The sequence below is a fragment of the Penaeus monodon genome, chromosome 43, assembly GCF_015228065.2.
Source record: "Penaeus monodon isolate SGIC_2016 chromosome 43, NSTDA_Pmon_1, whole genome shotgun sequence".
NCBI lineage: Eukaryota > Metazoa > Arthropoda > Malacostraca > Decapoda > Penaeidae > Penaeus > Penaeus monodon.
In genome coordinates this window covers 20,050,487-20,064,866 of record NC_051428.1, presented here as the reverse complement: position 1 = coordinate 20,064,866, position 14,380 = coordinate 20,050,487, and the positions used below count along the sequence as shown (strand labels likewise).

Below are 14,380 nucleotides of genomic sequence, written 5' to 3'. Positions count from 1 at the left end.
AATAACAATAACAACATTATAACAAGAAATGATAACAATAACAATATCAATAATAATAATAATAATAATAATAATAATAATAATAATAATAATAATAACAATAATAATAATAATAATAATAATGGTTATGAGGGTGCACCTAAAAGCACAAGGTGACCCATTGAAAGCTGTTGCTTACCTACACTGTGTAGGATTTTCATAAAAGAGAAGCTTGTTTACCAACCACAATAGCAATACTAATAGCAGCAATAGTCATGAAAATAACAATCATAACAATAACAAAATTAACAGCAACACCAATAATCACAATAAAAACAAGAAATACAATAAGAGCAGAAATGATACCCTCACATTTATATGCAAATACAGTACAAATACAACACAACAGCATCAGTTTGCTCACCTGAATCGTACAATTATATTTATCGTACAGGTGAAGCCAATCATACGCTTGCAGGGCCTAAAAAAGGGAAGAAAATGTCACATTAATAAAGAAGAAAAAAATAGATTTCAGTATAACATTAAATTTATCAATACAATGGATCTATAAAATAAGGAGGAGGAGGTAGTGGAGGAAGAAGATAAATACGAAAAGGATGAAAAAGGAAGAAATAGAAGAAGAAAATGATGAAGAATAATCTGAAGAAAATGGAGACAAAAGGAACTGAAACAATGACTATGACTAACAACAAAAGAAATGGAAGGAGAAGAAGAACAAGAAAATAAAGGAGAAGGAGAAGAAAAGAAGTAGAAGAGAAGGAGAAAATGGAAGAAAAAGAAGAAGAAATAGAACTAGATCCAGAAGACAAAGATAAAGATACAAAACACGAAACAGGAGAGGTTAAAGAAGTGGAAGAAGTAGTAGAAGCAGAGGAAGAAAAAAGCGAAGAGAGGATTCCCCCTTACAGACCTGATAGGTAAATTCCGTCAAGCTCATTCCGTCTTCCGAGTTGAGCCGCGACTGCACACTGGAGCGGGAGAGCATCGTGCCCATACGGAAGCTGCGACCCGCCACTCTCAGGAAGTCCACGACATTCAGCTTCTTGTACCAGTCATAGTTATTCACAATTCTGCATGGGGTGTGGAGGGAAGTCATAAAAGGGAGAGATATGATGCTTTCTTCTTATTCGTAACGAAGTCTTTACAGCGCGCGGTTTAAGTTTGACATCTAGCAAAGGGGTGCAAGGGTAAGAATGAGAGAGAATGAGACATTTTTCTCATGTGTGTGGACTTGTTTACAATTATTTTTAAGAAGGGAAATGTGTCAGGCAAAAAATGAATGAGAATGAGATGGTGTTCTGTACCACTGATATAATATTTATGGCCTTAGACACACTTCTACAATTTGGGATGAAAATTACAGAAAATGAGGAAATGTCCACAGGTCTGCAAACTCACTTAGAATTTTGCCTTAGGTGAGGGTGTAAGAGCTGGAGTGAGACAATATTCAAATCTGTATTTGTACCTTTTTTCTTTTTCTTTTTTTTAAGAAATTTTTTCATCTCCAATTGCCCTACTCTTGATGTCTCTAATATAAATAATATCAACTTAACTATTTATTTATCTTTACTATTACTGCTTTGTTTCTACTTGTATGCACACATATTTTGGAAAGGCAACTGTTTAAGAATTAATAATAATATTAATATTAATAATAATAATAATATTAACAATAATAATAATAATAACATCAACAATAACTATTATTATTATTATTATTATTACTAAAATATTACCAATATCAACAATAATAATAATAAACACCATAACTAAAATTACTTCCATACCTGAGAGGTGCCAAATTTTCTTCACTTCCTCTCTCCCAAAACACCTGCTGATGATTCTTGAATATTCTCTGAAGGTTTTCGGCAATGCCTTTGGAGTTGCTCTCGATCACCTTCGGCTCCAGCAGCGGTCTCTCTTTACTCCTCCCACTGGGGTCTCCGACCTGCGCTGTTGCCCCGCCTACCTGTGGTATTGAAAGCTCTGGCTTGTAATGCCTTATTGTATGTGTATTGCAAACTTAATCTTTTGCTCTGAATGGAATAACCTGGAAATTTGTGGACGGTATGTATGTTATTGCTAATTTTACCCTTTGGAACCACAGCCTATTACTTCTCCAAATGAACCAATAAGTGAAGTAAAACTATATAATGCCTTTACTTACGAGAGCAATTACGTTATGTCCTGCTCGTTGACAGTGAAGTAACGACACCACCACTAACAAGTTTCCGACGTGTAGTGAGTCTGCAGTGGGGTCAAAGCCACTGTACACGGTATGCGGATGTTCTAGTAACTCTTCAATCAACTTGTTTGTGCTAGAATGAAGAAAATTATATCAGGAAATTGAAGAGAGTCCATTGTGAAAAATGAAGAAAAGGGTATGAATGATAATTAACTGCTTCGTATTTCTGACGAAGACATGATCCCAATGTCCCATATGTCTGCTGTACTGTGAATATGTTCACTCTCATTTGCACCTTTTTTTCACCTTAGGAAATTGGTTTAAAAGTAGTGCATAAACTGTAAAGGCATGAAATATTTTGTCTGACAATAGCTGATCCTTCTGTCTCTCACTATACTATGGTGCTGTTCACTTTATAGGAGGTGCACTTTGGCAAGAAAGCACCCAATATAAATTTCCTTCCATGAACCATGCAAGTTTTCTTTTGAGTACCTAAAGGATATAAGGACCACAAGTGCTTGCTTTGCATTCTGTCCTTTAGCAGCCAAGAATGTGACACCATATCATATCACCTGACACCATTGTCCATGTCATCTGACACCATATCAGATCACCTGACACCAAGTCATGTCATCTGACACCGTATCATATCATCTGACACTATATTATATCATATGACACAAAAGCAAATCTTCAGCTACCATATCACATCTGCAGCCATGGTTTCCAACCTACAGGACGTAGCCCAATAACGCATTATGGAGGTCTTAAAATTATGCTGCTAGTATTAATATTAATAACAATAACAATAACTATAATAATAACAACAACAATAATTATAACAATAAACATAACTAATAATAATAATAACAACAACATCAATAGCAAAACCAAACTTACTTCGACTCAGGAAACCGATCAGCCCATAGGCCCCTCTCCTCCAGTTTTAGGATATTTTTCGACGTGTAAAACCTGTTGGGCTGGAACTGAAACTTTTGACATGTTCTGCACGAGTAGAAACCATCTAAGGCACATCTCCTGATCACATTCAACATCTGCAAATTCGAAAAGAACTTTAGGAAATAAGGTTTGTAACTCATAATATCTGGAGGTATATGCTTCTGTGTAAATCTGATACCAAAATATAAGTGAACACTTTTGTGACTATCAATTTTACATATCTCTCAATATACATATATACACACACACACACACACACACACACACACACACACACACACACACACACACACACACACACACACACACATATAGATATATATATATTATATATAATATATATATATATAATATATATATATATATATATATATATTATATATATTATATATATATATATATTATATATATATAATACATAATATATATATATATATATATAATATATATATATATATATATACATATATATAATATATCTATATATATATATAATAATATATTATTATATATATATATATAAAAATTTCTATATATACTATATAATTTTAATTAATATATATATATATATATTATATATATCATATACAAAATAAAATATATATATACATACATATATACATATACTATTAATATATATATAATAATATACTAAAACATATATTACAATATATAACATATACATATACATATATATATACATATAATATATATATTAGAAAGTATGAATGAGAATGAATATTTCACAATTTCAAGAGAGTATGACCCGGTTCGAAGGTCTTCGTCAGAATAATACAACAGAGAATTAATAGAGGGAAAATATCAGCGTGTATATATAAATATTATATATAATTATATCATATATATATAATAATATATATAATAAATATTTTAAATAATATCATAACATTAAAATATACATATATCATATAATATATATATATATATATATATATATTTAAAATATAATATAATATATATATATTTTATTATGTAGTATATGATCTATATAATAGGTATTATGTAGATTTTATATAATATATAATAATATATATATATATATATATATATATATATATATATATATATATATATATATAGCATTTCCGGTCCCGCATGTGAGTTTCGTGAGTGCATCATGCACACAACATCGCCGCGCGCATATGTGAGCACGCGCTTTGATTTAATAATTTTGGGTGGATCGAACCTAGATGTGATGAGGTTCCTTGGGCAAGGAAATTCACCTCGATTGCCTATTAGCCCACTGGGGTGGGCAGCCAGACCAAGTCAGTGCGCTCCCAAGCCTGATAAGTAGAGAGAAGATTACCTAAAAGGTAACGGGGCACTCACGTGGAAAAGGAACTGGGGACCCTACCACTACCTCACTCCAAAGAGCATCACAACATGAAAAAATACAATTAAGTATCATGCTGTGACCCCCGGCGGCTCAAACATAACCTACCGTTAAAAAAAAAAAAAAAAAAAAAAAAAAAAAAAAAAAAAAAAAAAAAATATATATATATTATATATATATATATATAATATATATATATATATATATAATATATATATACATTATATACATATATATATATATACATATATATTATAATATATATATCTAATAATATATATATATATAATATATTATACTATATATATAATTTATGAGAGCGAGATGAGAGATAGAAGAGAGACAGACAGGAGATAGAGAGAGAGAGAAGAGACAGGAAGAGAGAGAGAGAGAGGAGAGAGAAGGGTAAGGGGAAGGGAAAGAAGAGGAAAAAAAAAGGAGAGAGACAGACATTGAGAGAGATAGAGAGAGTAGAGAGAGAGAGACAGACAGGAGAGAGAGAGTAGAGAGAGATAGGAGAGAGGAAGGAGAGAGAGAGAGACCGTAGAGAGCGAGAGGAGACAGGAGAGATGAGAGAGGCGTACCGGAGAGAGAGAGAGACCTGGAGAGAGAGAGAGGAATCCAGGAGAGAGAGAGAGAAGAGAGACAGGAGAGAGAGAGAGGACATTCGAGAGGAGAGAGGAGAAGATAGACAGGAGAGAGAGAACCTTAGAATAAGAGAGACAGGAGAGAGAGAGCGAGACACCGGAGAGGAGAGATAGAGAGAGAGAGACACAGCGAGAGGAGGAGAGCAGCGACACGAGGAGAGAGAGAAGAGACATGGAGAGAGAGAGATAGAGACAGGAGAGAGCAGAAAGAGAGCGAGACAAAAGGAGCTGAGAGAGATGAGACAGAGAGAGATAGAGATCTGCGAGAGGATACAGGAAGAGAGAAGGAGAGAGGACAGGAGAGAGAAGGGAGAAGACAGGAGAGAACGGTAGAGAGGAGAGAGAAGAGACAGGCAGAAGGAGAGACACAGGAGAGAGAGAGAGAGAGAGAGAGGAGAGGATAAGGAATGACACAGGATAGAGAGAGATGTAGAGAGAGCGGAGAGAGAGAGAGAGAGAGTGAAGATAGAGAGGAGAGAGAGAGAGAGAGATAGAGAGAGCTGGAGCACACATGAGAGAGTACTGATTAAGAGAGAGAGAGAGAGAGAGAGATTAGAACAGAGAGAGAGAGAGAGAGAGAGATATAGAGAGACACAGAGAATAGTGAGATAGAAGAGAAGAGCGAGAGAGAGAGATAGAGAGAGAGACCCACCAGTAAGAGAGATAAGAGAGAAGAGAGATATAGAAGAGTACACATGATATGATCTCTATGAGAGAGAGATAGAGAGAGTAGATGATAGGAGATATATACTAAGTAGAGATTATCGTATATATGAGAGATAGAGAGAGACTAGATATACACAGGAGAGTTAGAGAGATAGATATATAAGATAGATATATAGATAGAGACACATTATATATATAGAGATATATAGATAGATAATAGAGTATCTAAATAGAGATGATAGCAATTGATCTATAGAATATAGAGCAGAATATATAGTATAGATTAGAGATAGATAGTCTATATAGAGATGCATGAGAGCATAGATATATAGATCTAGATATATGCATGAGATATATATAGATATATAGATATATATATATATATATATGCCCATTATATAATAATATATATATATATATATATATATATATATAGGCACATTATATATATATTATATAATATATATATATATTTATGCATTATATATATATATATATATAATATATAATGCATATATATATATATAATAGATCTGGCATATATATATATATTATATGCATTATATATATATATATATAGCATAATATAATATATATAATATGCATTATATATATCTATATATATGCATTATTATATTATAATATATGCAATATATATATAGATATATATGCATTATATATATATATATATATATATATATGATATATAGGCATTAATTATAATATATTATTCTATACATATATATATATATCTATGCATTATATATATATATATATATCGATATGATATATTATATAATATCGATATGAGGCATTGATAGTATTAAATAATATATATTATATAGATAGGATAGCATTAGATATAGTATAGAGTAGATATATATATAGATTATCTATTGCATGATAATATATATATATATGGCATTATACTATATATATATAATATGCATTATAGTATATATATAATAAGATAGCATTATATATCTATATATCATGCATTAATATGATATATATATGCATGATAGATATAGACTAAGATAGATGAGAAAGTGAGATTATATGAGATATTATATATAGGAGTGAGATATATATGTGAGAGAGTAGAGATAGATATGATAGATAGAGAAGGAGATATAGAGCAGTAAGATATAGAGAGTAGAGATAGAGATAGCTGATGAGATGCAGGTTAGAGAGAGATCGATAGATATATAGGAGAGATGATAGTCGAGATAGAGAGATTAGATAGATGTATATGCATGAGAGATATAGTATATATATATAGAATATATAGATGCAGTAATATCGAATACGATATATAGGATATATATATAGTAGATATAGATATATATGGCATTATATATAGATATAGAGAGAGAGTCTCAGATATATATGCATTATTATATATATATATAGCATGATATATATAGATACTAGATATATCTGCATTAGATATATTATATATATATTATATATCTAGTATATATATATATATATAGCATTATTATAATATAGATTATAAGCTATATATATATATTATATATAATAGGCATGATGAGAGATAGATAGAGATATATATATGAGAGACGAGATGAGATGAGGAGCGAGATAGAGAGAGAGATGAGATAGTAGAAGAGAGAGAGTAAGTAGAGAGTGCAGGATGAGAGAGAGAAGAGATATATGAGCAGATGCAGATAGATATAGAGCGAGAGAGAGATATGATAATAAGGCATTATATGAAGAAGACAGATATTATACTAGATGAGAGATATATATAATAAAGATATGCAGTTATATATAGTAGATAAAATATATAGATGTATATATAGAATCGATAGGGCATGAGTATATATGATATAATTTATTATAAATGCTATATGCATATAAGTATGCTGATAGAATATATAGATATACTATATAGTATTAATATATATAATATATATTGCATTATATATATAAACCTATATATATTATATATTATATATAATGCATATATAGTATAATATAGTATATATAGATATGAATTATTATATATACTATATGCATTAATATATATAGTATATATAGATATATATAGATATATATAGTATCTGAGCATTATTAGATATAGTATATATATATAGAGATAGTAGATATGCAGTAGATATATATATATAAGTAGTCGATAAATATTATATGCATTATAGATATAGATAGATATATATAGAAGATCGCATTAGAGTAGATATAATAGTAGAGATAGATATATAGAGAGGCAGGTATATTAGTATACGAGAGTCGAGATATAGATATGGCAGGATGTATAGATATATATAATATATGAATATTATATAGGCATTATATATATAGACGAGATATATAGATATATATAATATAATAGATAGAGGAGAAGAGATAGAGAGGCAGTATATATAGTATATTATAGATTTGCATATATATGATAGCGAGAGAGAGATAGATAGAGATATCTATAGAGAGATGCATGATATAGATATATATATATATATAGATATATATGCCTTCTAGATATATATAAAGATTTGCGTCTATATAGAGATATATATATATATATATAGATAGATATATGCAGTATATCTGAATAGAGATATAGATAGTAGTAGAGAGATATGTATATGATTATGCATTATTATAATATATAATATATATATATAGATTATATATATAGATAGATATATATGCATTCTGAGATAGATATATATATATATACTATATAATAGATATATAATATATAGCATGAGAGAGAGAGATATATATATAATATAATATATATAGAAGAGAAAGATATATATGCATTACTTATTATATAGATATAATATATATCTATATTATGCTATTATCTATATTATATAGAGTATATATGCATTATATATAGATATATATAATATAATATATACATATATTATTATATATAAACATTAGTATTATAAATATATATATACATTATATATATCTTATATATATTATACTATTATATATATTATAAACATACATTATATATATATATATATATAATTAAATAATATATATATATATAGATATAACATTATATCATATATATATATATATATATATATAATATATACATTATAGATATATAGATATTAATATACATTATATATATAATATTATATATACATTATAATATATATACCTAACCCCCCTCATATAAACACACACCCTACTATATACTGACCACCTATATATTATACTTATATATATATTATATTATATATACATATATATTATATATAATATACATTATATTATATATTCTATATATATATATATAACATTATATAATATATATGTATATATATATTCTGTATTTATATATATGTATATATATATATGATATGCCATAACTATAAATATAGATCATATATAATATATATGCCATATATTTATCAGGCCATAATATATATATATGCATATATATATATATGCATATATTATAATATGCATTAATATACATATATGCATATATAATATATGCATATATATATTATATGCTATATAGATATAATATATGCATAATATATATATATGCATATATATTGCATGATTTATATATATATATGAGATATATATAGTATTATTATATGCAATACTATGATACTATATATGCAATATATATATATATATATGAATACTATATATATACTATATATGCATTATACTAATATCATATGCAATATATAATAATTGGCACTATATATATATATATTATAGCATATATATATAATATATGCATATATATATCATAATGCATATATTATATATATATATGCATATATATATATAATATGCATATATATATATATAGGCCTATTTTATAATAGATAGGCATTATAGATATATAGCATATACAGAGATCAGCTGCATATATATATATCTAATGCATAATATAGATATATATATATATGAATTATATATTATATATATCTTAGATATATATTTGCATATATAGAAATATATGCATATATATCCTATATATATGCATATTAATATATATATATATGCATATATTATATCTATATGATTATATTATATTATATATATATAATATATATAAGATATGCAATATATTATATATGATATATATATATATAATAATATATATATATATATAATATATGCTACTATAATATATTCTATATATATTATATTTATATAGACATTATATATATATATCCTATATAGATATTATATAATATATATGATTATACTATATATATATATATATGCATATATAATATTGTATATATATATTATGAACTATATCTATATATAGAATATAATATATATATATATGATTATTATATATAGCATATATATATATATATAGATATATATTATATGCATTAATATATATAGTATGCATATTATATATATATAATGCATATATATATATATATATATAATGCAGATATATATATATATATATGCTATATAATATATGCAGATATATATATATATATAGATATGAATTATATATATAGATCATATATCTATGCATATATCTCTATTATATGCATACTATAGATATATATGATATATTTATATATATGCATATCTATATATAAACTATATATCACGCATATATTATATTATATGATATAATATATATGCATATATATATACATATGATATATATATGCAATAATATGGTCTATATATGCCATATTAATATATAAATATATACACATACATATACCATATAATATATAGAGTACATATTACATATGATATATAGTACATATACATATATATACTATATAATAGACATATACATGAATGGAAGTGTTTGTACATATATATTATATACATATATATTACAATATAGACATATATATCACAGAGAATACATATATATACATATATATATACTATCAGAGATATATACAGATATATACATATATATATACATATATATATACATATATAGATAAATATATCTATATGACATATAATATACAGATTATATATACAAATAGATACATATAAATAGAAATGTAGTAGATGACAGTAGAGATTATACCATATAAAGATGACAGATAGAGATACCCATATATATATACAGATAGAGATGACTATGAGGTACATATATAGAGACATATAGATGGACAATAGATATCCATATAATATAAGACAATAGATGTACATATATATATAAGATATATATGACACAGTATATATAGAGATATAATACATTAATCAAAGATACACATATATATGATAATATATACAGATAGTATATATACATTATATAAATCTACTATTATATTATACATATATTACTATATACATATATATATATATATATATATACATCGTTTGATGTTATATTAGTAGTTTATACATATATATATATAAATAATATATACATATATATATTACATATATCTATATATATATCAAATATATAACATATATATTTACTATATATATATACATATATATATATACCAGATATACATATATAAGTATATCATATATACATATATACATCTATACATATATACATATATACAGATACACTATACATATCCATTCTACATATACATAATATACATATATATATTAGATATATATATATTATTATACATATATATGATATTATAGTATATATATATATGTATATTTATATGTAAAAATCTTTGTTGTACTTTTGAGCATGATTATTAGTATTACTCATGTTTTGATAAACTGTTATTTTTCAACCCAATGCTGTCAGAGAAATTCTGTGCTTATTTTTTATTTTTATTTTATACTTAGCCACAAAGAAGTCAATTTGTATATCTTGTGACCACTCTTGATTTCACCTTTCTTTGAATTGGCAGGAAAAAATGTATTTTTTACTAATGCTATGAATATTAATGGTGTTATTTTTATTATAAACATTATTATTACTATAATGTTATAAACATTAGTAACAGCAAAATAATATAACATAAAATATTTTCTTAAATCAAGGAAAAGGGTAAACAGGTGAGACAGGCATTACTCATAATTGGCTCATTGGTGATTTAGTGCAAGTGTAGCCATCTATGTGTAAAAACAATTAATAAAGTAAACTCACAGTGGGCATGGCATGTACGTACTTGCCATGCCTGTCAGCATTGGTTAATCGGACCTATAGTGAGGCCTTGAAGTATAATCAAACAAGAAAAGTAGCATTTTGTACTTTTAATCAAATAATTTATTGTCTTGATTTCAGGTTTGAAGATTCAAATATTATGTCAGTCAACAGCTCAGTGTAACGATCTGAGGGAAAATTACATTGGCAATCATTTAGTGAAGAGGAAGCAGACCACAAACATGGAAGCACGTCAGCATCAACGAATTGCAAAATGCGGTTATATTGAGATACCCCCTCCAAAAGACAAATTATTTGTATATATGTCGCAAGTGCTCCAACAGCTCAGGTACCCTTGAAGACTTTGGGCAGCCACAGTATGATGAGGCTTATGCAGATCAAAACTTTGATTCCTACACACAGCTCTTTGTGCATCCAAAGAACGATCATGAAAAGCTGGAAAAGAAACCTAAGAAAGATAAGAGGGATATCCAATAAAAAGCTAGTCATGATAGATCTCTGTCACGCACCATTCACCGTTCGTACCAAAGACCGTTGCGGTTTCTGGATGCCTCTATGATGAGCTACATTCAAAGTTGAGAGTTTCACTAATTCCAAGCTGTGAAGGCAAAGAACTTAGAAGCTTGGCAGGCTTGGTTCTCTGGTTATGTTAATATGACAGAGGTTCCTTTTGGAACATATGATGTGCCAAAGAAGCCTTTGCCTATCTCAGGATTATTTGGAAAGTACAAGATGAGAGGTTTCAAGACACTTTGGCTTGAGGATTTATGCTGGAGCTGGGAATGGGGTTTAGTGAAGGACTTAAAAGTAATGAATGACAGTCTCTCTGGTGTGTCACTATGGAAGGAGTTCAAAAGAGCATTACAGCTGACAATATTGACAGTGTAGACATGACCCTTGCAAGTTGTGAAATCCTGCAAGCCAATGGAAAGAAGGATCCATTTCATGGATTGCCAGCAGTATGCTACAATAGTAGACATCATCATGAGTATATTTTAGAGTATTTAGAACTATATCAAAGAGCTGCTCTGAAAGCTGGACAATCTTTTCTAACCTTCACTTCATCTAGTGTTTCACATGATGCTTCTGGGATACGTGTCCAGACCATTGATGAACCTCTTGTCAACTATTTGAAATTTGCCTCTAAAATGAAAAACACAATAACAATTCTATTTGCTGATCATGGAAATACTTATGGAGACTTCATCAAGTCCAGCCCAGAGGCACACGTGGAGACCTTTAATCCAGCTTTGTTCATGATAATTCCTCAAGATGTACAAGATTCATTTGGGCGGCTGTCCAATCCAAAGGGAATTCTAAGAGCTAATCAGAGACGGCTGATCTAGTGCCATTGAAATCCAATACATGACTACTGGGACTAATTAATGAGAAAAGTACAGTTCCAGACAAAAAATTTGTTGACAAATATGTTACTGCTATGGGTTTGCTCAGCAGCATTTCCATTACAAAAAACTGCTTAGATGTTCCCCTTTTGCAACCCAATTTGTGCATTTGTAGGAATTTTGAAGTATCAGTAGAGCCCTCACACCTGCACATGGCTCTTGCTGACTTTGGGCTTGGGGTGTTGAACAATCTTATACTTTCCCAACACAAAGAAGGTGGGGGGTATGGGGTTGGAAACTGTAGGGCCTCTCAAACCTGTTCGACTGAGAAAAGTATTGGAATCTAGGGTCAGAGCTGATTTAGTTCGATATAAACTTGATATTATAGTTCAGGGTTTAGGAGATGGAAAGGAGATTGACCAGGAAATCTTTTTCTTAACAATCGAGGCTGAGACTGGTGAAACCAGCACTGCGCCTTGTGAGCGTATGAAGATACTCTCTAGGATATACAGCAAGTGCAGGCCCACCAAAAATGTTGGAGTTCAAAATGGTGCATTTGCAATCTTTCCAATTCACGTTGGAGTGAAGTCAGCCTCCGAGTTCCTTGCTCTGGGTAATTTAGCCCAGAATTATTCCTTCCTGAAGAAGGACATGAAAGACCTCTGCAGACATTCAGGTTATTGAATTCTAACTAGTCCAGTATTTGGCATAACACCAGAATAGGCATAGTGTCCCCAAGCGACAATCCATGTTTGTCACTGTGAATACACAATTAATTCTGGTTTTGTACTATTCGTAAATCTCTGCTATTATTGCACAGCAAAATTGAAGTCGAAGTAAATGCTCTGAAAACTTACACCTTTCAGGAGAGACCGTCACTTGCGTGTCTTGCTCCATCCAAAGTGATATAAAGTTCATTTAAGCAGGGGTCCAGTGGCAATGCAAAATGAATGCTAGGGAATCACAGAACTGTTAGAGTTATTCTGAGAATTGGAGTATTTTCTATTTATTGAGATAGAGAGATAGAGATCGAGATTAGAGATTCTCAGTCTTTAACTGCGAGGTGACTGACTAATATTTGATCTTCAAACCTGAAAATAAGACATAAAT

General features: G+C 28.4%; 2 protein-coding genes and 1 pseudogene across 3 annotated transcripts in view; 2 read left to right on the top strand and 1 right to left on the bottom strand.

Annotated features, from left to right (window-relative positions):
* LOC119568145 (tyrosine--tRNA ligase, mitochondrial-like) overlaps positions 1–3,248 on the bottom strand; it is a gene marked incomplete in the record, with an annotated part of 46,202 nt that extends 42,954 nt beyond the window's left edge. Inside the window, 5 exon segments of the mRNA XM_037916542.1 lie at positions 404–460; positions 911–1,070; positions 1,788–1,969; positions 2,168–2,318; positions 3,086–3,248. Coding sequence (XP_037772470.1) covers positions 404–460; positions 911–1,070; positions 1,788–1,969; positions 2,168–2,318; positions 3,086–3,240 — 705 coding nt within the window.
* LOC119568146 (coiled-coil domain-containing protein 115-like) overlaps positions 1–14,380 on the top strand; it is a 42,956-nt gene that overhangs the window by 9,995 nt on the left and 18,581 nt on the right. The window lies entirely within an intron of this gene.
* LOC119568301 lies at positions 11,917–14,246 on the top strand (annotated as a pseudogene).